The sequence below is a fragment of the Emys orbicularis genome, chromosome 7, assembly GCF_028017835.1.
Source record: "Emys orbicularis isolate rEmyOrb1 chromosome 7, rEmyOrb1.hap1, whole genome shotgun sequence".
Taxonomy (NCBI): Eukaryota; Metazoa; Chordata; order Testudines; family Emydidae; genus Emys; species Emys orbicularis.
Window position 1 is genome coordinate 130,953,221 of NC_088689.1, and position 22,525 is coordinate 130,975,745.

Consider the following 22,525-nt stretch of genomic DNA (forward strand, 5'->3'; position numbering starts at 1 on the left):
GAGCCTCCCGCCCAGAGCTATCTGCCCTTCAGGAACCCGTCGAGCACGCGGTCGCTGCGCTCCGAGAGCCAGTAGCCAGCCATGGCTGCCACCGCGCCGATGAAGATGGCGGTGAAGACCATGTCACCCTTGGCAGCCAGCGTGGCCAGCGCACAGATCACCACGCCGAAGAACATTTGCTGCAGCACCACCACCTCGTCCTCCGTCACCTCGTCGAAAAAGCCCTTTGCCGGGGTGTCTGCGGGGGGACAAAGGGGGGCAGTCAGGGGGTAATGCCCCAGGCCAGGAACCCATAAGAACGGCCAGACTTGGTCAGACCAAAGGTCCATCTAGCCCAGTATCCTGTCTGCCGACAGTGGCCAGTGCCAGGTGCCCCAGAGGGAATGAACCGAACAGAGAATCGTCAAGTGATCCGTCCCCTGTCGCTCATTCCCAGCTTCTGGCAAACAGAGGGAATTGCCAGGGATCACCTCTGGAGCCCTTTTTAAAAATTGGCGTCACATTAGCTATCCTCCAGTCATTTGGTACAGAAGCTGATTTAAATGATAGGTTACAGACTACAGTTAGTAGTTCTGTAATTTCACATTTGAGTTCCTTCAGAACTCTTGGGTGATACGGTCTGGTCCCAGTGACTTATTACTGTTTAATTTATCAATTTGTTCCAAAACCTCCTCTAATGACACGTCAGTCTGGGACAGTTCCTCAGATTTGTCACCTAAAAAGAAGGGCTCCGGTTTGGGAATCTCCCTCACATCCTCAGCTGTGAAAGCTGATGCAAAGAATTCATTTAGTTTCTCCGCAATGGCCTTATCGTCCTTGAGTGCTCCTTTATCATCTCGATCGTCCAGTGGCCCCACGGGTTGTTTAGCAGCTTCCTGCTTTTGATGTACTTAAAAAAAATTTCCTGTTAGTTCTTGAGTCTTTGGCTAGCTGTTCTTCAAATTCTTTTCTGGCCTTCCTCATTGTATTTTTACACTTCACTTGCCAGAGTTTATGCTCCTTTCTATTTTCCTCACTAGGATTTAACTTACAGTTTTTAAAGGATGCCTTTTTGCCTCTCACTGCTTCTTTTCCTTGGTTGTTTAGCCGCGGTGGCGGTTTTTTGGTTCTCTTACTGTGTTTTTAATTTGGGGATACATTTAAGTTGAGCCTCTATTCTGGTGTCTCTATCGTTCCCCGCCAATGGGCGCTGCGAAGCTGGTGCTCTGGGTGCAGGCAGCACACAGAGCTACCTGGCCACACCCCCGCCTAGCACCTGAGCGAGGGGGATGTCACCGCTTCCAGAGAGCCCCCCAGGTAAGCACCACCCAGCGCCCCCTCATCCCATCCCGTGCCCCCTCCCCCACTCTGGGGGGGGGGGGGCGCGGTGGCAGAAGACTGCCCTAGCAGTGGCCGGTACGACTGGCACAGGGGCTGAGCTGCCCCAGAGCCAGGTGCACCGACCGCTGCAGAAGTCACGGGAAGTCTCAGAATCTGTGACCTCCGTGACGAACTCACAGCCTCTCTCATCAGATCCCACCTGCATGTTATCATCTTCCATCCTCTCCTCCTTACTGGGACAGAGATTCTCCAGAGAAACCCCCACCCCACCCCCACAGGAGCAGCTTTCCCCCCCCCTCGGCTGCAAACTCCCTTCCCCCTGCCCCCAGGGAGCAGCACCGCGTCCCAGGGTGGAACCCCAGCCCAGCCCCCCAGGCCAGAAACTTCCACCCCTCTGGGAAGCAGTACCACCCCCAGCATGTTCTCCCCCAGAACCTCCCCAGGTAAACAGTGCCACCCCCATGTGAGACCCCTCCCACCCAGAATCCCCCCAGGGCAGTGACTCCCCACGGCCCATGGAGGGGGAGGAGCCAGGGGGGTCCCTGCAGAGTCTCACCTGGGGGTTTGTCCTCCACACACTCGCCATCCCTGCGCACGTGGCCCTCTGCACAAACGCACCGGTAGCTGCCGTCTGTGTTCTCACAGACCTCGTGGGGCCCGGTGCAGACAGGTTCCTGCGCGCTGGCACACTCGTCCACGTCTGCCAGGGTGAGGGGGGGGGGGGGAGATTAGAGCCGGTGGGGTGGAGGGAAGGTCAGAGCTGGTGGTGCTGGGGGGGGGGGGGGGGGGAGAGAGATTAGAGCCAGTGGGGTGGGGGTGGGGGTGGGGTGGGGGGAGGAGGTTAGAGCCAGCAGGGCAGGGCACAGGTGGAGCAGGGGGGAAGATTAGAGCCGGTGGGGTGAAGGGAAGGTCAGAGATGATGGTGCTGGGGGGGCGGGGGTGGGGTGGGGGGAGGAGGTTAGAGCCGGCAGGGCAGGGCACAGGTGGAGCAGGGGGGGAGATTAGAGCCAGTGGGGCGGGGGGGCACGGCACTCACCCAGGCACTTTGCTCCATCCCGCTGGTAGCCTTTGTTGCACCTTTTGCAGCGGGCAGGCCCGGCGCCCATGCAGCCGACACAGGCCTTGGCGCAGTCTGGGGACAGAGCGGGCGTGAGGGCACCGACAGCACCACCAGGCACCCACACGAGTGGGGGGGCTGCATCCCCCGGGGACAGACGGACCCACCTGGCCGTGGATTTTGGTGGCTAGAACCGCTCCCCACAGCTTGGCCAGAGCATGGCATGCGCAGGCCGGGCCGGCCAGGGGAGCCGCAGCGGAGGTGCATCAGGTGCCGGGTGCTGCCCGGCACCACAGGACCAGCCTCCGTTCTGCACGGGGTGACGAAGGGGGCAGGGGCCCGCACGGAGTCGGATTCCCTTCCGCAGAGAGCGGGGTGCCCTGCGGGGGGCAGCAGTGCATGGATCCTGACCCAGCCACGCCCCACCCCCTCCCGCACCAGGCTCTGGGACCGCCCCACTGAAGGACAGGGCACGAGCATGGCCTGGTAGCCCAGGGCAGACACAGGGGGGCCATGCTGCGAGGGCACACCCCGCCCAGGGTGCAAACACCAACGCACTGCACGGGCCCGGCCCTGGGGACAAGCTCTGACCTCGGCACTCGTAGGAGCCTTCGGTGTTGACACAGAACTGGTTGGCCCGACAATGCGCCATCTCCGTGCCACATTCATCGATGTCTGTGAAGAGAGTGGCTTCAGGCCCACTGCCCCTCCCCCTGCCCCACAGCCCAGCCCTGCCCCCTGCCCTGCGCCCCACAACCCACCCCATACCCACCCCGCCCCCCTGCCCAGCCTGGTGCCCCACGGCCCAGCTCCAAACCCCACCCCCACCCCCTGCCCACAGTGACAAGGGCCCAGCGGGCTGAGCCATGTCCCTGTTGCTTCAGCCCTGCCCCGGGGGCACAACACCCAGGCACGGGTTACAATACACCCTAGGGCTCCTAGGCAGCAGGGCCTTGCTCTCCCCATGCATCTTCTGCCTCACTAGCCCCCGCAGGGTGGGGCCAGGCCCTGAGTTCTCCGGGAGCAGCAGGAACTCACCAATGCACCTGTGCTCATGCAGCGCCCAGCCCCTCTTGCAGCGCAGACAGCTGGAGTCCTCTGGCCCCGAGCAGCGCCCGCAGGCCCGGTAGCACTCTGCCAAGACAGGAGAGACAGGCTGTGAGCGTGCAGCAGAGCCCAGCCCAGTCCCTCGCCATCTGCCCAGGCAAACCCAGCAAGCTGACAGATCCAGTCACCTGGGGCTACAGCCAGCCCCAGAGCAGAGCCCATAGCCAGCTCTTACACAACAGCCAGACTGGGTCAGACCAAAGGTCCATCTAGCCCAGTGTCCTGTCTGCTGACAGCGGCCAGTGCCAGGTGCCCCAGAGAGAATGAACAGAACAGGCAATTGTCAAATGATCCATCCCCTGCCGCCCATTCCCAGCTTCTAGCAAACAGAGGCTGGGGACACCATCCCTGCCCATCCTGCTAATAGCCATTGATGGACCTATCCCCCATGAACTTCTCTAGTTCTTTTTTGAACCCTGTTATGGTCTTGGCCTTCACAACATCCTCTGGCAAGGAGTTCCACAGGTTGACTGTGCGCTGTGTGAAGAACTTCCTTTTGTTTGTTTTAAACCTGCTGCTTATTAATTTCATTGGGTGACCCCTAGTTCTTGTGTTATGAGAAGGAGTAAATAACACTCCCTTATTTACTTTCTCCACACCAGTCATGATTTTATAGACCTCTGACATGAAGTGGGGGAGTTTCTTGTTTCCTATGGGGGATTTTCTTGGTTTTCCAATGGTTTGCATGCAGAGAGGGTTGGACTCAGTGTCCCTGGATGCTACGGGTTTAACGAGGTGATGGGAGAGGGAGTTTGTTGTTACAGAGGACCGGCAAGGGAACTTGGGACCCCAACCACTGGCATGGAGAATGGATACCCCAGCGACGGTGACCTGGTGACCCGGAGGCCCAGCTCAGGAGTCACAGCCGATTCTGGCCAGTGGGCGGACAATGGGGTGCGAAGAGAGGAGAGGAGGCCCCGGCGACCCTGTTTCCGACCCTGTTTCCCTGGAGAGAAGACAATGGACAGAGGCGGGGCCTGGGGCCGGTGATATCAGATGCCCAGCTGGGAAGCAGGGGGGCTCGGGCTGGAGAGAGGAGGAAGGCGGGGGATGCAGGGAAGAAGATGGGGAATGTGCTGTGCTGAGGGAGGCCAGACCTGAGGCCCGGAGAGTTTCCTGTGCTGTGTTCAATGCTCAATAAACCCTCCTGTGTTATGCTGGCTGAGAGTCACTCCGGGCTAGAGAACAGGGTTGCCTGTTCGGGGGGGGGGGGGGGGGGGGTTGTTAGGGGGTTAGGCCCCGGGGGTCCAGAGCGAGTGGACTCCCCAAGGGGGCCCACAGCAGAGACAGACGTGCTAAGGCTCAGAGAGGTACGGCTCCAGGAGGTGGAGGGGCCTGATCCCGAGAGAGTGGACCCCCGAGAAGGGCTGTCTCACTGAAAGGGGCACCCCCCACGGGACCAAGAGTGGGCACAATCTATGAGTCCGTGACAACCTTTATCATATCCCCCCTTAGTCGTCTCTTTTCCAAGCTGAACAGTCCCAGTCTTATTAATTTCTCCTCATATGGCAACTGTTCCATACCCCTAATCATTTTTGTCGCCCTTTTCCAATTGCACTTTTTTTTTTTTGAGATGGGGCGACCACATCTGCATGCAGTATTCAAGCTGTGGGCATACCATGGATTTATATAGAGGCAATACAATATTTTCTCTATTATCTAGCCTTTTCTTAATGATTCCCAACATTCTGTTCGCTTTTTTGACTGCTGCTGCACATTGAGTGGATGTTTTCAGAGAACTAGCCACAATGACTCCAAGATCTCTTTCTTGTGCGGTAACAGCTAAGTTAGACCCCATCATTTTATATGGATAGTTGGAATTCTGTTTTCCAATGTGCATTACTTTGCATTTATCAACATTGAATTTCATCTGCCATTTTGTTGCCCAGTCACCTAGTTTTCAGAGATCCTTTTGTAGCTCTTCGCGTCTGCCTGGGACTTCACTATCCTGAGTATTTTTGTATCATCTGCCAATTTTGCCACCTCACTGTTTACCCCTTTTCCCAGATCATTTATGAATATGTTGAATAGGACTGGTCCCAGTAGAGACCCCTGGTGGACCACACTATTTACCTCTCTCCATTCTGAGAACTGAGCATTTATTCCTACCCTTTGTTTCCTATCTTTTAACCAGCTACTGATCCATGAGAAGACCTTCCCTCTTATCCCATGACTCCTTACTTTGCTTAAGAGCCTTTGGTGCAGGACCTGGTCACAGGCTGTCAGAATATCTAAGTACACTGTATCCACTGGATCCCCCTGGTCCACATGCTCGCTGACCCCCTCACAGAAGTCTCAGGCAGGGCCACCCCAAGCCGAAGAGGGCAGTGCAGCTCGCACCCCCACTTGCCAGGACACACGCGCTGTTCCCGCCCGCCCCACGCGTGCTGTGCCGCACTACCTACCAGCACATACCAGGTGGCTCTCATTCCTGGCTGCCTCGTAGTAGCCGTCTGCGCACTCGGAGCAGAAGGAGCCGCCGTAGCCCAGGCTGCACATGCACAGGCCAGTGCCCGCGCGCGTCCCCTCGCCGTCGCATTTACCGTTCCCACTGCACGGCTGCTGGTGCCCACCAGCACATGCTGCAGGGAGACAGGTTGCTGTGCTGATCACCGGTGCTGGGCACAGAACCTGTCCTGTCCCAGTGCCCCACACCCACCTCCGACCCCCTGCCCATGGCACCTGTCCCTCTGTCCCAACCCCTACCCATGGTGCCACCCCTCAAAGCCCCAGTTCCTGCCCACAGCGCCCCTCCCGGGCACCGGTTTCCCATCCCAACCCCTATCCACAGTGCTGCCCCTCCCAGGCCCCAGTTCCTGCCCATGGCGCCTGGCCTGCTCCCCCATCCCTTCCCATGGTGCCCCTAGCCTGGACCTGAGGAGAGGTGCTCCAGAAGCCAGCAGGGCTGGCGACTCACGCAGGCAGTCAGGGCCATAGGTGCCAGGTGGGCAGCAGACCTTCAGAGTGTCCATGCAGAGCCACTGGAAGAAGTCGGGGTGCTGCTGCTGTCTGAGGGATACAGCAGGAGACACTGTTACCCCCAGAGGAGAAGCCAATTAAGGTAGGTCCTACATAAACACTGCACCCTGTGCTACCACTGCTGGTTGTGCCCATTGCCCAGGCACCTTCACTGCCCTGGACACGGACATCTGGGCAGGATGCACTGCCGGGAGTGCTGGCTGGGATGCAAAGTCCCCCTCCTCCTCCCGGCACCCTGCTGCCTGGGGCCCCACCCCTGCCAACCCACCTCCGCCCAGTGGCTGCCACCCCAGGATGGGACAGTGCACAGCCCATCTCTGGGGAGGTGGTAGCTGGTAGCCCGTGGCTGGATGGGGGTCACCCAGGTACATGGCCCAGAAGAAAGGGAGCCTGGGCCACGCCCAGAGCAGAGCCCTGGTGTGGCACAGACCCTGCTGCTCCTTGTCCCAGTCACTCACCCCTGGAACCACCAGCTCTCCACGTGCTCCTCACTCTGCTCCAGCAGCTGGTGACACGCAAAGTCCGACTTGCCACACACGCTCTCCAGCACCTCCAGCAGGCGCGTCTCACTGCGCAGGAATGGGGGTCAGGGTATGGCAGGCACGGCCCCATAGCACCTCCCCAGGCCATCAGCCCCATAGTACCGTCCTCCCCGCCCCACCAAGACAAGCAGCTCCCACAGTGCCCTGTCCCCTGTGACAAAGCGGGAGGTCTTTTCTTAATGTTTTGCATGAATACTGTGTGTGCCTCAGTTGCCCTGTGTGTTATCCCAATGCCTAGGTGGCAGGACAAAGGTGTGTGATTTTTGCAGAGCCCCTAGTGCACACAGAGAATGGCCAAAGTGCTTCGTAACCTGGCAACTGATGGTCTGACAAGCTGGAGCAAAGTGAGAGGTGGTGACCTGTTTGCCCAGGATGGAGGAGGGGCAACGGGCGTGTCTGAGGCTGGGCTGGTGGAAGCTGGGTGGGCAGTCTCCTGGCTCAGGACTCAGGGGGAGAGCCCAGGGCCCTGGATCCCCCCCCAAGCTGGATTCTGCTGCAGGTCCCTGATTTCTGTGCTCACAAGCTCTGTTCTACGCTGGGTCCCGGATGTCTAATAACCCATCTGTGTCACACGAGGGCTGGGAGTCACTGCTGGCTGCGGAGTGGGGGGCAGGGCCCTTTGGGGGCATCTGAGGCTCCCCAGGGGTCCCGCCCAGGGGGACTTGCTGCAGGGAGCGAACAGGGTGACCAGGGGGCTGAACGGTCCGAGGTCGGACCCAGGAAGCGCCGAAGCAGAGCAGGCTCCTGGCCCTGGTGAGTGTGGCCCTGAGGGGAGACGCTGCCCCGAGTCCTGCCTGGCTTCACTCAGAGCCATTCCCGAGCACAGAGACTCCATGACACCCCACACCCAGACCACCAGCCCCATAGCACCCTCCTTCCCATGTCCCAACCTATGGTCTCATAGCCCTGCCCCTGCCCGGACCATCAGACCCATAGTGCCCCTCTCCTCCCCTGACCCACCCGCCAGCCTCATAGCACCCCCCCAACCAGACCAGCTCCTTGGCCCCAACAACCAGCCCCACACTCCCCCCCCAAACCACCAGCCCCATAGCAGCCCCCCAGACCACCAGCCCCATAGTCCCACCCATGCCACTGCCCCATATCACCCTCTTCCCTGCCCAGACCACCAGCCCCATAGCACCCTCCTCCCTCCCACTACGCAACCACTGCCCCAGTCATCCCTGACCTCCCCCTCATCCCATAGTCCCCCCTTGCCTTAACCATCAACCCCATAGCACCTCCCTCCTCCCTGACCCAAACCGCCAGCCCCATAGCACTCCCCCACAAAACTACTGATCCAGCCAGCCCAACCCCCAGCTCACGATGGCAGCTGGAGCTCCAGGAAGCCAGCTCTCTGTGGGATCTTCACCTCCAGGCCGGAGCCCCAGACTGGAGGGGGGGCAGCACTGAGCTCCTGTCCACACCCCCCCCCATGGGTGAGCTGGGGCAGGAATCAGGCAGGGGGAGCGCATGCCACCCGCTCACCTGTGCGCATATTTCGCCAGCTTCTCTTCCTCCCAGGCCGTGTTCCCTCCCCCAAAATTCTCCCGCTCTGTCCGCTCCAGGCCCTGGGGAAGCAAGGGAAGGTCACAGCCCCAGGTCCAGCCCCACAGCAAACCCCTCCCAGCCCACACGCCCAGCATTCCCTGCACCCACCGCCGCCCCACCCCAGCAACAAGCCTAGCCCAACCCGGCTATGCCCCATAGCCCCAGCCCCATGCTCAGCCTCTCCCTTTGGGGGGGCAGTGCTGTGTGGGGAACCCAGCACAAGTGCCCATGGGGGGCACCAATCCTGCCGCACTCAGGGCCTGGCCCTGGGAAACGCCCGGCCGCCTCCCTCTGCCCCACAGCCCCTGCAGCCCTGCACCTTGAGAAAGCTGCTGGCGAGGTCCCGGCAGGTCCGGCAGGGCTCAGATGGGGAGGAGCCTGTGCACCAGGGGCCCAGCAGCAGCTCCAGCAGCAAGGGCAGGAGCCTTCTCCAGGGCAACCCCATCCTCGCGGCAGGCACAGGCTGGGGAGAGAGCAGCAGCCCTGACACCCGGCCCCGCTGCGGGGCGTGGGGCCTGGGCACAGCCCTTCCTGGGCGGCCGGGGAGCACGAGGCAGGTCCCAGCGGGTGGCCCTGAAGCTTGAACCCCCAACCCACCTGTGGGGCGCTGGCGCCGAAAGACGGGGACGATGCCTGGGAGCCGGCAGCTGCTGGGGACAGAGCTCCCCGCCCAGGAGGTGACCCTGGAGGTCACGGGCCCTCCCCCCAATTCCAGTTCCCACGCCTCCCTGCTCTGTAGGAGCTGGGGGGGGGGGGGAGATCTGGCAGGGGGGCCAGGGGGGCACTGCTGGACTGGGGGGTGCTTGGCTGGGGGGCCAACCTGGACTGGGACAGGGCTGGGGCGGGGGAAGGCAGGACGGGGGAGCACAGGGGGGCACTGGGCCAGAGGGGGCAGGCGGGACTGGGGGGGGGCGCTTGGCTGGGGGGATCGGGCAGGACTGGGGGCCGCTGGTCCGGGGGAGCAGGCGGGACTGGGGGGGCGCTTGGCTGGGGGGGATCGGGCAGGACTGGGGGGCGCTGGTCGGGCGGGATTAGGGGGCGCTGGGCCGGGGGCGCTCGCTGGACGCTCCCGCTGCACGGCGCGGCAGTGCGGGGTCCCGGGCGGGCTGGGCTGTAAGGCCCACGGGCACTAAGCGGCTCAAAGCCCCGGGGGGGGGGCTGGGCACGCGCGAGAACAGCCCCTCCCGGGAGGGGGAGGAAAAGCCCGGCGCGAGCAGCCGATGCTGCGGCCTGCGACTCCCTGCAGCGCCCACGCGCTGCGCCGCGCTCCGCCAATGGCAGCGGGCCTCGCAGAGACGTCACCTCCGCCGATACGCAGCCAATCAGCGCGCTCCGCGCGGGCTGCACCTGTTAACGGGGCGGTGCTAGGACCCCTGGTTCTCCTCCCTCCCCCTTCCCTCACGCCAGGCCCCGCCCCATCTCCCTCCCGGCCGCGCCCCGCCCCCATCGCGCCTGGCCCCGCCCCTCATCTAGGCTGGCAGAGCCCAGCCTGGGGGCACAGCCCCCCCCCGTGCCAGGCCCCCCCCAGGCCCGGCACAGCCCCAAGGGCCCAGCGCCCCAGGGCCAAGCCCCCCCCCCCCGGCACTCCCCCCCCCGGCATAGCCCCCCAGGGCCCAGGCCCCCCCAGCACAGCCCCAAGGGCACAGCCCGGCACAGCCCCCCAGGGCCCAGGCCCCCCAGGCCCAGCACAGCCCCAAGGGCCCAGCGCCCCAGGCCAAGCCCCCCCCCCCCCCCGCACAGTCCCCCAGGGCCCAGGCCCCCCCAGCCCAGCACAGCCCCAAGGGCCCAGCCCGGCACAGCCCCCCAGGGCCCAGGCCCTGTGGCATGGAACCTAGGTGGGGCAGGACAGACTGCGGGTAGCTGGACACTCGCACTGGAGAGGGTGTCATCGCGAATGGTGATTGTTGTAACTAGTGTGTTGCTATTAACAAGAATTGTCAAAATGTTCCATGTGCCTAATCCTCTGAAAACCCCCCGAGCACGTTCAGAGTGATGCCTGAGGACACACGGTATGTTAACAGACCTCGTAGTGCTGATATTTCACAGTTAGTGCCTGTAAACAGTCTTGGAATATTTGTGACTTTGTCCTCACCCACAACTATTTCACATTTGGGGACAATGTATACCTTCAATTCAGCGGCACTGCTATGGGTCCCCGCATGGCCCCACAGTACGCCAACATTGTTATTGCTGACTTAGAACAACGCTTCCTTAGCACTCGTCCCCTAACGCCCCTACTCTACTTGCGCTACATTGATGACATCTTCATCATCTGGACCTATGGGAAGAAGGCCCTTGAAGAATTCCACCATGATTTCAACAATTTCCATCCCACCATCAACCTCAGTGTACAAGAGTTTGCCGGGGCTCGACCCTCTCCGGGGCGACGGGGAGCCACACCGACTCACTACCCGCCGGGGCTGGGCGCTCTGTCTGGCGGCAGGGTTCCCCGGCGGTCCTTGCTGTCCTGAGAGGCACGATAAGCCCGACCCTAGCTTCGGGCGGACACCAACGTTATGTTAGGGCTCAGACCCTCAGTCAGGGCTGAGCAACAGTAAAAAGTATTTAGGCCCAGGCCCTAGGTCAGGGCGGGGCAACAAACGCTGGGACGGGCGCTCAGGCCCTCAGTCAGGGCTGAGCAACAGGATAAACCAGGGGTAGGCAACCTATGGCACGCGTGCCAAAGGCGGCACGCGAGCTGATTTTCAGTGGCACTCACATTGCCTGGGTCTTGGCCACCGGTCCGGGGGGCTCTGCATTTTAATTTAATTTTAAATGAAGCTTCTTAAACATTTTAAAATCCTTATTTACTTTACATACAACAATAGTTTAGTTATATATTATAGACTTCTAGAAAGAGACCTTCTAAAAATGTTAAAATGTATGACTGGCACGCGAAACCTTAAATTAGAGTGAATAAATGAAGACTTGGCACACCACTTCTGAAAGGTTGCTGACCCCTGGTATAAACTAAGCCTCAACAGGCCTGGGAGAGGGGGAGATTGCCACCCACAGGTTGGGTGGCAGGGAGGACGCAGGCCCTCCCACTCCACTGCGTCCCAGCCCGGGGCCCTAGCAGCGGCAAACGGCCCGCTGCTTAGTCTGTGGGCATCCTGGCTGCAACACCCTGACATAGGCTCTGGCAATGCTGCAGCCAGACTGGGGTCGGCTGCCCCCGGGCTACTTCCACTCTCCCCCTCTGGGCCTACCTGGGGGCTGGTGTCGGCCTCGGGGGGGTCCTGGACCATGGGTTCGTCCGGCCAGGCGTCATTCGGCAAGTCCGGCAACTCCTCCGGGTAGCAGGCGCAGGGCAGGCCCGGCGGCTCCTCCGGGTGGCGGGCGCAGGGCAGGCCCGGCGGCTCCTCGGGGTGGCGGGCGCAGGGCAGGCCCGGCGGCTCCTCCGGGTGGCGGGCGCAGGGCAGGCCCGGCGGCTCCTCGGGGTGGCCAAACCGGACAGTCTCTACTGTGGGGCAATAGAGGGGGGGGGGCTTCTTTTTGATAGCCAGAGCTGTGAATCTGAAGGCCCCAAAATAAACCCTCCAACAAAGATCTGTTATGCTAACTACCCTTACACAAAGCAGGGCCCAGGGCAGGGCCTGAACTAGACTAAACTGCACAGTTTTCTGCCAAACTCGGTCAAGGGTCATGTCCAGAGGAGGGGCAAGGAGGGAAAGAATAAAAGCCCCAGCAGCAGCACTAATAAAATATGTTCATGGCTGATGAAATATAATAACCGCTTGTGTGAAGCAATAGGTAACTTTAGCTAAATGCAAACTGACTCATGCAGCTTCTCTTTTGGGTCATCTGTGACCCACTCCGTGACTCCAGCTATCTGCAAAAATAGCCAATCATAGATCCTCTTTAGGCGTCCCATGGAAACCCCCCCCCCCCCAATCTTTAACCAAAAGACCCCGGAAAATAATGTTTCTTGAGAAATGTACCCAAACTGGTGCCAAGTACCACCCCTGGGGAAAACCACTTCTCGGAAAATTAATAAGGAAGGTACGGGGGGGAGGGGACTGACCCCGACCCTACTTTCTTAACTCGCGGTTTGGGGGAGGGACTAACCCCAACCCTAATTTCTTAACTCATGACTATTGTTTGTACTTTGCTTGCGGTTTGACGAAATAAAGTAGCCTGCGAGCTGCCGCTCGGGGTGTCAGTCTTCGGACTGCACCCCAGTGCACTGGTATGTATGTCAATAAACTGGCCTCAGGCTTGAGTCTTTGAACTAAAATGACTGCGTGTGGGTCTTTGACCACAACACTACGCAAAAGAATAAATGGACACAAATCTGACATCAGGAATCATAACATTCAAAAACCAGTAGGAGAACACTTCAATCTGTCTGGTCACTCAATAACAGACCTAAAAGTCGCAATTCTTCAACAACAAAACTTGAAAAACAGACTCCAACGTGAAACTGCAGAACTGGAATTAATTTGCAAACTGGACACCATCAGATTAGGCCTGAATAAAGACTGGGAGTGGTTGGGTCATTACAAAACCTAAACCTAATTTCCCCAATACTAATTTACCCCAACTGTTACTCACACCTTCTTGTCAACTGTCTAAAATGGGCCACTCTCATTACCACTTTGAAAGTTATTTTTCCTCCCTTGGTATCCTGCTGTTAATTGATTTGTCTCGTTAGACTGACCTCACACTTGGTAAGGCAACTCCCATCCTTTCATGTATTTATACCTGCTCCTGTATTTTCCATTCCATGCATCTGATGAAGTGGGTTCTAGCCCACGAAAGCTTATGCCCAAATAAATTTGTTAGTCTCTAAGGTGCCGCAAGGACTCCTCATTGTTTTTACTCCAGGCCTAATGTGCTGTATAAGAAGGGAAACTGAGGCACACTACCATATTGCTTTCATGGCTAAATGCCATGATTCCTACACTATGGACAACATTAATATCTACATTAGCTTGAAAAAAGAATGAGGAGTACTTGTGGCACCTTAGAAACTAACACATTTATTTGAGCATAAGCTTTCGTGGGCTAAAGCCCACTTCATCAGATGCATGCAGTGGAAAATACAGTAGGGAGAAATTATATATATATATATATATATACACACACAGACCATGAAAAAAATGGGTGTTGCCATACCAACTCTAATGAGACTAATCGAAAAGGTGGGCTATTAGCAGGAGAGAAAAAACTTTTGTAGTGATAATCAGGATGGCCCATTTCAAACAGTTGACAAGAAGGTGTGAGTAACAGTAGGGGGAACATTAGCATGGGGAAATAGTTTAGTTTGTGTAATGACTCATCCACTCCCAGTCTTTATTCAAGCCTAATTTAATGGTGTCCATTTTGCAAATTAATTCCAATTCTGCAATTTCTCGTTGGAGTCTGTTTTTGAAGTTTTTTTGTTGGAGAATTGCGACTTTCAGGTCTGTAATAGAGTGACCAGGGAGGTTGAAGTGTTCTCCGACTGGTTTTTGAATGTTATAATTCTTGACATCTGATTTGTGTCCATTTATTCTTTTGCGTAGAGACTGTCCGGTTTGGCCAAAGTACATGGCAGAGGGGCATTGCTGGCACATGATGGCATAAATAAATAAACTAATGGAGATATCCTATCTCCTAGAACTGGAAGGGACCTTAAAAGGTCATGGAGTCCAGCCCCCTGCCTTCACTAGGCAGACCAAGTACTGATTTTGCCCCAGCTCCCGAAGTGGCCCCCTCAAGGATTGAACTCACAACGCTGGGTTTAGCAGACCAATGCTCAAACCACTGAGCTATCCCTCACCCTGTAAATAAAATAAATAAATATATCACATTAGTAGATGTGCAGGTGAATGAGCCTCTGATGGTGTGGCTGATGTGATTAGGTCCTATAATGATGTCCCTTTAATAGATATCAAGTATCAGGGGGTAGCCGTGTTAGTCTGTATTTACAAAAACAACAAGGAGTCTGGTGGCACCTTAAAGACTAACCGATTTATTTGGGCATAAGCTTTCGTGGGTAAAAACCTCACTTCTTCAGATGCATAGAGTGAAAGTTACAGATGCAGGCATTATATACTGACACATGGAGAGCAGGGAGTTACTTCGCAAGTGGAGAACCAGTGTTGACAGGGCCAATTCAATCAGGGTGGATGTAGACCACTCCCAATAATAGATGAGGAGGCGTCAATTCCAGGAGAGGAAAAGCTGCTTCTGTAATGAGCCAGCCACTCCCAGTCCCTATTCAAGCCCAGATTAATGGTGTTAAATTTGCAAATGAATTTTAGTTCTGCTGTTTCTCTTTGAAGTCTGTTTCTGAAGTTTTTTTGTTCAATGATAGTGACTTTTAAATCTGTAATAGAATGACCAGGAAGACTGAAGTGTTCACTTACTGGCTTATGTATGTTACCATTCCTTATGTCCGATTTGTGTCCATTTATTCTTTTGCGGAGGGACTGTCCGGTCTGGCCAATGTACATGGCAGAGGGGCATTGCTGGCACATGATGGCATATATAAGATTAGTAGATGTGCAGGTGAATGAGCCCTTGATGGTGTGGCTGATGTGGTTGGGTCCTCTGATGGTGTCGCCAGAGTAGATATGGGGGCAGAGTAGGCAACGAGGTTTGCTACAGGGATTGGTTCCTGGGTTGGTGTTTCCGTGGTGTGGTGTGTAGTTGCTGGTGAGTATTTGCTTCAGGTTGGGGGGTTGTCTGTAAGCGAGGACTGGCCTGCCTCCCAATGTCTGTGAGAGTGAGCGATCATTTTCCAGGATAGGTTGTAGATCGTGGATAATGCGCTGGAGAGGTTTTAGCTGGGGGCTGTATGTGATGGCCAGTGGTGTTCTGTTATTGTCCTTGTTGGGCCTGTCCTGTAGTAGGTGATTTCTGGGTACCCGTCTTGCTCTGTCAATCTGTTTCCTCACTTCCCCAGGTGGGTATTGTAGTTTTAAGAATGCTTGATAAAGATCTTGTAGGTGTTTGTCTCTGTCTGAGGGGTTGGAGCAAATTCGGTTGCATCTTAGGCCTTGTCTACACCCAGCCGCTAGTTCGGCGGCTGGGAATCGAAGTTCCGGGTTCGATTTATCGCGTCTGGTCTGGACGCGATAAATCGATCCCGGAAGCGCTCGCCGTCGACTGCGGTACTCCAGCTCGGCGAGAGGAGTACCGCGGAGTCGACGGGGAGCCTGCCTGCCGCGTGTGGACCGCGTCTGAACCGCGGTAAGTTCGAACTAAGGTATGTCGACTTCAGCTACGTTATTCACGTAGCTGAAGTTGCGTACCTTAGTTCGAAGTTGGGGGTTAGTGTAGACCAGGCCTTAGGGTATGTCTACACCCAGCCGCTAGTTCGGCGGCTGGGAATCGAAGTTCTGGGTTCGACTTATCGCGTCTTGTGTGGACACGATAAGTCGAACCAGGAAGTGATCGCCGTCGACTGCGGTACTCCAGCTAGACGAGAGGAGTACCGCGGCGTCGACGGGGGAGCCTGCCTGCCGCGTGTGGACCGAGGTAAGTTCGAACTAAGGTACTTCGAACTTCAGCTACGTTATTCACGTAGCTGAAGTTGCGTACCTTAGTTCGAATTGGGGGGTAAGTGTAGACCAAGCCTTAGTGCTTGGCTATAGACAATGGATCGTGTGATGTGTCTTGGATGGAAGCTGGAGGCATGTAGGTAAGTATAGCGGTCAGTAGGTTTCCGGTATAGGGTGGTGTTTATGTGACCATCACTTATTTGCACTGTAGTGTCCAGGAAGTGGATCTCTTGTGTGGACTGGTCCAGGCTGAGGTTGATGGTGGGGTGGAAATTGTTGAAGTCCAGGTGGAATTCTTCAAGGGCCTCCTTTCCGTGGGTCCATATGATGAAGATGTCATCAATGTAGCGCAAGTAGAGGAGGGGCACTAGGGGACGAGAGCTGAGGAAGCGTTGTTCTAAGTCAGCCATAAAAATGTTGGCATACTGTGGGGCCATGCGGGTACCCATAGCAGTGCCACTGACTTGAAGATATGAGTTGTCCCCAAATCTGAAGTGGTTGTGGGTGAGGACAAAGTCACAAAGCTCAGCCACCAGGCGTGCTGTGGCCTCATCAGGGATACTGTTCCTGACAGCTTGTAGTCCATCCTCATGTGGAATATTGGTGTAAAGAGCTTCTACATCCATGGTGGCCAGGATGGTGTTTTCAGGAAGATCACCAATGCATTGTAGTTTCCTCAGGAAGTCAGTGGTGTCTTGAAGATAGCTCGGAGTGCTGGTAGCGTAGGGCCTGAGGAGAGAGTCTACATAGCCAGACAATCCTGCTGTCAGGGTGCCAATGCCTGAGATGATGGGGCGTCCAGGGTTTCCAGGTTTATGGCTCTTGGGTAGCAGATAGAATACCCCTGGTCGGAGTTCTAGGGGTGTGTCTGTGCAGATTTGTTCTTGTGCTTTTTCAGGGAGTTTCCTGAGCAGATGGTGCAGTTTCTTTTGATAACCCTCAGTGGGATCAGAGGGTAATGGCTTGTAGAATGTGGTGTTAGAGAGCTGCCTAGCAGCCTCTCGTTCATATTCCAACCTATTCATGATGACGACAGCACCTCCTTTGTCAGCCTTTTTGATTATGATGTCAGAGTTGTTCCTGAGATAGGACAGATTCTTCTGCTGGGATAAGAGTATAGCTGGATAGATTAACAATATTGCTGGGTGGGTTAAGGGAACCACTGTTGTGGCCCCTTGTGGCATGTAGTAGTTTAGATAGTTTAGTGTCCTTTTTCCTTTGTAGAGAAGCAAAGTGTGTGTTGTAAATGGCTTGTCTAGTTTTTGTAAAGCCCAGCCACGAGGAAGGTTGTGTGGAAGGTTGTTTTTTTATGAGAGAATCCAGTTTTGAGAGCTCATTCTTAATCTTTCCCTGTTTACTGTATAGGATGTTGATCAGGTGGTTCCGCAGTGTGGCACAATCTGTCAGCATAGTCTGTGTGGTTCCAAATATTTGCCAGAGTTTGTATGGATAAAGTAGCTATTTTCTTTAGCTCGTGGCAAGATCACATGAAACATACAGGAATCATGCTGCAACAGCAGATCCAATCCATTATTGTTCTAGCCAAGTTTTACCTTGAATTTGTAAAAATATTCAATCATGTTATTGAACATGACTTTGATAAACCATTTCAGTTATATATTGATACGGCTTCTAACCCAGTACAAGCTGTAGTGAGACAGAACCCAGGAGGGAGCTCTTGGGATGCAGTCAGCCATGGTTGTGTCATCTCTTTCTGCATCAATTTTGCTTGGGTTGGGGGTGTGACATTATGAGTGTAATATAATCTCTCATTGAAGGTGACACAGGGCCAGAAAGAATTAATTAACTCACAGACTGACATGATCCATGTCCAACTTTAAAGACTTGTTAGGAAGATATGTAAATGAATAGAGCTTTGAAATGCAAGCATGCATTGTTAGAGATAGAAGGGTAGATGTTTGCTCAGGTCTTGTGATGTAAGCAAACAAGTCTTGTCTATTACTATGGCTTTGATTTAAAGATCAAAAAAGGAATATTAACATTTAGGAAGACACTTGAGGGAAATAGTATTATTGTCCATATGTCTCTTTGAAGGTTGTGGTAACCTGTAGCTGAACTGTTTAATGGATAAATTACCCTGTGCTAATTGCCAGGATGTTTAGAAGAAGGAGAGTTAAGCCTATTGTTTTCTCAGGCCAAGAGGCTGCTGGAAATATATAAAAACTCTGGGACATGATCCTTCTTCATCTCAGATCTGCTTTGGGTTTCAAGAAGTGGAAACCCTAAGCCATAAGAATTGAGCTCCCTAGTAATTGACTGGAGTCACACTGAATAGGGACATCAGGGATTTCCCTACATCCCTCCCTAAATTTCCCCAACACCCCCACCCCCCATTTTTGTGAATTAGTTACATGCAGTGTTGCCAATTTAATGATTGTTTGGAAATTTGAATTGAAATTGAAACATTAATACATACTTTAAAAGCATATACAGTGTATGATAAAATACGTGTATCTGAAAAAGTATAATAGATTTGAAAAGTATGAACATAGACTAGCTTCCTTATACAGCTGTTGTTTTTATGACGATGTCACTGCATTCATTTTGGTGATGTTAGCCAAATTATGATTTGTAAGCAAAGTCTAAATGAGCTCTCCCTGACAGCTAGTGATGAGCTAGGGGCTGGGGGAAAGGGCTTCAGGACCAGATTGTATTTACATTCACACCTAATCTACCTAGGTATCCAGCAAACAGAGCTGTGTTGCCCAAGGGATAGATTTTGGCTGGGTTTGGGTTACAAATCACTTGAATGTGGGGTGGGGGGTAATGTAATGTTGTTGTTCTTACTGTATGAGTAAAGGGCAGTAGAACTGTACCTAGCCTGTGCTGATTGAGAGCTTCATGAGAGAGGGTGGGGACAGGTGTTTTGCTTGATGGTCTGCCTGAGTCACAAGTACTATTTGACCTGCCCCTCTCCACTGTTTAAAGACAGAGCTGATTAGGCTCCATAGATAGTCTTTTGTTTTGTTAAGTGACCGCTACAGCTGAAATCACTGATAATCCGGTCTAAGTGGAAGAGAGGGCCCAGTCTGCACTAGCAGTGAGGTTCCCCCACTGAGAGCTCAGCTAAAATCACTGTGAGCTGGGTGGAACCTCAAGAGACAAGAGAACAAATATGGGTGAGGCATCATACTTTCTATTTAAACAAGAAATACCACACACTACAAACTGGAGGCCAATGTTAAGTGCATTGTCACTTGTTCATCCTGAAGTTGAACACTGGTTCCGAACAAGGCCAGCAAATGCTCACTATCTTTCTGCAAGAAACTCAACTGACTGGCTAGAACAGGGGTCAGCAACCTTTCAGAAGTGGTGTGCCAAGTCTTTATTTATTCACTCTAATTTAAGGTTTCGCGTGCCAGTAATACGTTAACCTTTTTAGAAGGTCTCTTTCTAGAAGTCTATAATATATAACTAAACTATTGTTGTATGTAAAGTAAATAAGGTTTTTAAAATGTTTAAGAAGCTTCATTTAAAATTAAATTAAAATGCAGAGCCCCCCGGACCGGAGGCCAGGACCCGGGCAGTGTGAGTGCCACTGAAAATCAGCTCGCGTGCCGCCTTTGGCACGCGTGCCATAGGTTGCCTACCCCTGGGCTACAAGCATATGGTGCAACAGTGAAAGACTCAAAAGTTGAAAAAGTGAAGACCTCTCTCAACACATTAAAAAAATTTGCATACATGGCTGATGAATGCACCGATGCAAATGGGCAAGTATTAAGTCATTGTGTACATTATCTTGATGTCAGGGGTAGGCCAGTAGATGCATTTCTAGATGTTCAAGTTATAGAAGACACAACGGCTGCATCTGTGACAACCCACATCTTAGAAGAGATAAATGCTTGTCAATTGGACCCCAAACAGATGGCTGCTTGTGCATTTGCTGAAGCTGCAAACGTCTCTGGAAGACATGGTGGAGTACAAGCTTTGCTCAGAGAAAAGTGTAACCCTAATCTCTCCTATACACACTGCAGAGGCCATCTACTCCAACTAGCGCTAGTATAAGCTGCAGACTTCAAAAGACATTTAAAAAGCTATAAACTTAATGACTTCATTATATTATTTTTTCAGCAAGAGTCCAAAAAGACTGAATATCTTGGAAAATACAAAAGATACACTGGGACTGAAGTTCAAATTAGTCCAACCTGGGAAAACCCTCTGGCTTTCTCATGAGTGATCCTTGGCTGTTGTCTTAAAATTACTCCAGACGTTATTACTGACTTTGGAAAGTATCTACCAAGATGGGATGGATCTAAGTAGTGAGGCTGGTGGATTACTTTTGCTACTACGTTCAGAGAAGACTATTGCCATTCTCTGTCTTGTAAGTCTTCTATTGAAACCACTTGGGTCATTAAACAATGCCATCCAGGCATCTGCTTCAACAGTAAGAGATCTTTGTCCAGCAATAGAAGCTACATTTGGATCAATCAGAGAGCTATCCATTGAAAAAGTACTGGAAGAAGCAAAGACTTCAGTCCAGAAGTTGACTAATGAAGGCATTTATATTGAATCCTTAAGTGAAGAGGACAAGAAGTGTTTAAGACAACTGAAAAAGTACACAGACTTGATTCTTAAAAATCTACAACAGCAACTTCTAGATTCTACTCAACCTCTACGTAGCTTTTACAGATCCCTGTCCTATAAAACACTGACAGTTGAGTGGAGTGAGGCACTATCAGCAATGGGGCTGCCATGTGCTCAGGACGGAATAGAGAATTTGAACACAGAGTGGAATATCATATGACGAATGAATGAAGATTTGACTTCAATTTCTTTTTTATCATAACTAGTGGCTCGACCCGATCTTTGTGCTATGTTTCCTGGGATGAAAGAAGTAGGAATTCATCTCTTGCTACTCCCAGTCACAACAGCTACAGTTGAGCGTTCTTTTTCCTCATTGAATAGAATTTTGTGTTCTGAAAGAAGTCGCCTTCTGCCTGATCATGTGAATGAACTAATGAGCATATCAATTGAAGAATGGAAGTACTGGACACATGAGAAGCCACCAAAGATGAATGCGTTGCATTCAAGGAGTTCATTAACAGAGTTGTGCAAAATTATAACAAGAAACCAAGAAGGACGTAGATGTTGTGCTTCATAGAATGCTTGAGTAGCCAACTTTAATTTGTGTGATTCTTTCAAAACATGAGTTAAATCTAATAAAATGGTCATGAAACAGTTTTTTCACTTTTTACTATGGTGCCATACAGCCCACCTTCACCCTCACAGTCTCACCCCTCATCAGCCCTGACCCCCCCCCCCGTGAATTCGAACACCCCCCCCTAATTTCAATTCCTGGGGAAAACACTGATGGACATTGGACTATAACAGGGGTTGGCAACCTATCAGAAATGGTGAGCCGAGTCTTTATTTATTCACTCTAATTTAAGGTTTCGCGTGCCAGTAATACGTTAACCTTTTTAGAAGGTCTCTTTCTAGAAGTCTATAATATATAACTAAACTATTGTTGTATGTAAAGTAAATAAGGTTTTTAAAATGTTTAAGAAGCTTCATTTAAAATTAAATTAAAATGCAGAGCCCCCCGGACCGGAGGCCAGGACCCGGGCAGTGTGAGTGCCACTGAAAATCAGCTCGTGTGCCGCCTTCGGCACCTGTGCCATAGGTTGCCTACCCCTGGACTATAACCTATGGAATATATTCAAGTTGCAGTGCAGGGATGTCTAGGTTGGATATTAGGAAATACTATTTCACTAGGAGGGTGGGGAAGCACTGGAATGGGTTACCTAGGGAGGTGGTGGAATCTCCTTCCTTAGAGGTTTTTAAGGTCAGGCTTGACAAAGCCCTGGCTGGGATGATTTAGTTGGGGTTGGTCCTGCTTTGAGCAGGGGGTTGGACTAGATACCTCCTGAGGGCCCTTCCAACCCTGATAGTCTAAGATTCTATCACTATTTCTAAAAGAACTTTTGGCAACTACAAACTCACCATCCTCTGCTGTGGATCTGGACCTCAGTAAAATTGAACTCAAGTCTGTCTGTAGATTGCTCTTTCAACCAACTCTCTCTCTCTCTCTTCTTTTTTAATCAATTTTAGTTTAGTTAATAAGAATTGGCTATAGCGTGTATTTTGGGTAAGTTATCATTTGACCTGGGTGTGTGGCTGATCCTTTGGGACTGGGAGAACCTTTTCTTTTTATATGATGAGATTTTCAGAATTTACCATCATATGTTTGACGTGTGTGTCTGGATGGAGGTCTGAGGCTGGGCACTTTAAGGGAACTGCGTTGTTTGGACTTCTGAGTAACCAGGGAGGTAACACAGAGGCTGTTTGGGGCTGGTTGGTAAATCTCAGTATTGGAATATCCATCAGCGTTTAGGGTTTGTCTGCCCCGTTCTGTTTGCAGTTCACCCTGATTGAGTGACCTCAGCTGGCTCCCACAGGCACCGGTGTCACAGCCGGGCCCCCGCCTGGCCTGGCACAGCCCGGCCCCACTCATGGCCGGG

General features: G+C 53.4%; 1 protein-coding gene across 1 annotated transcript; it reads right to left on the reverse strand.

Annotated features, from left to right (window-relative positions):
* Positions 1-17: 17 nt before the first annotated feature.
* Positions 18-8,998, reverse strand: CRELD1 (cysteine rich with EGF like domains 1). Its single transcript, XM_065408161.1, has 10 exons — positions 8,873-8,998; positions 8,491-8,573; positions 6,922-7,032; positions 6,402-6,493; positions 5,890-6,066; positions 3,416-3,511; positions 2,969-3,052; positions 2,357-2,452; positions 1,877-2,020; positions 18-238 (listed from the first exon to the last, which is right to left on the reverse strand). Exons 1-10 carry the CDS (start codon positions 8,996-8,998, stop codon positions 18-20), a joined length of 1,230 nt encoding a protein of 409 aa, XP_065264233.1.
* Between the last annotated feature and the right edge of the window lie 13,527 nt (positions 8,999-22,525).

Coding starts and splice junctions, on each gene's coding strand:
- CRELD1 (XM_065408161.1), bottom strand. CDS start 8,998: ATGGGGTTGCCCTGGAGAAGGCTCCTGCCCTTGCTGCTGGAGCTGCTG. Junction 8,574..8,872: donor TCGCCAGCAGCTTTCTCAAG/GTGCAGGGCTGC, acceptor TTGCTTCCCCAG/GGCCTGGAGCGGACAGAGCG. Junction 239..1,876: donor TGTGGAGGACAAACCCCCAG/GTGAGACTCTGC, acceptor GTCCCCCCGCAG/ACACCCCGGCAAAGGGCTTT.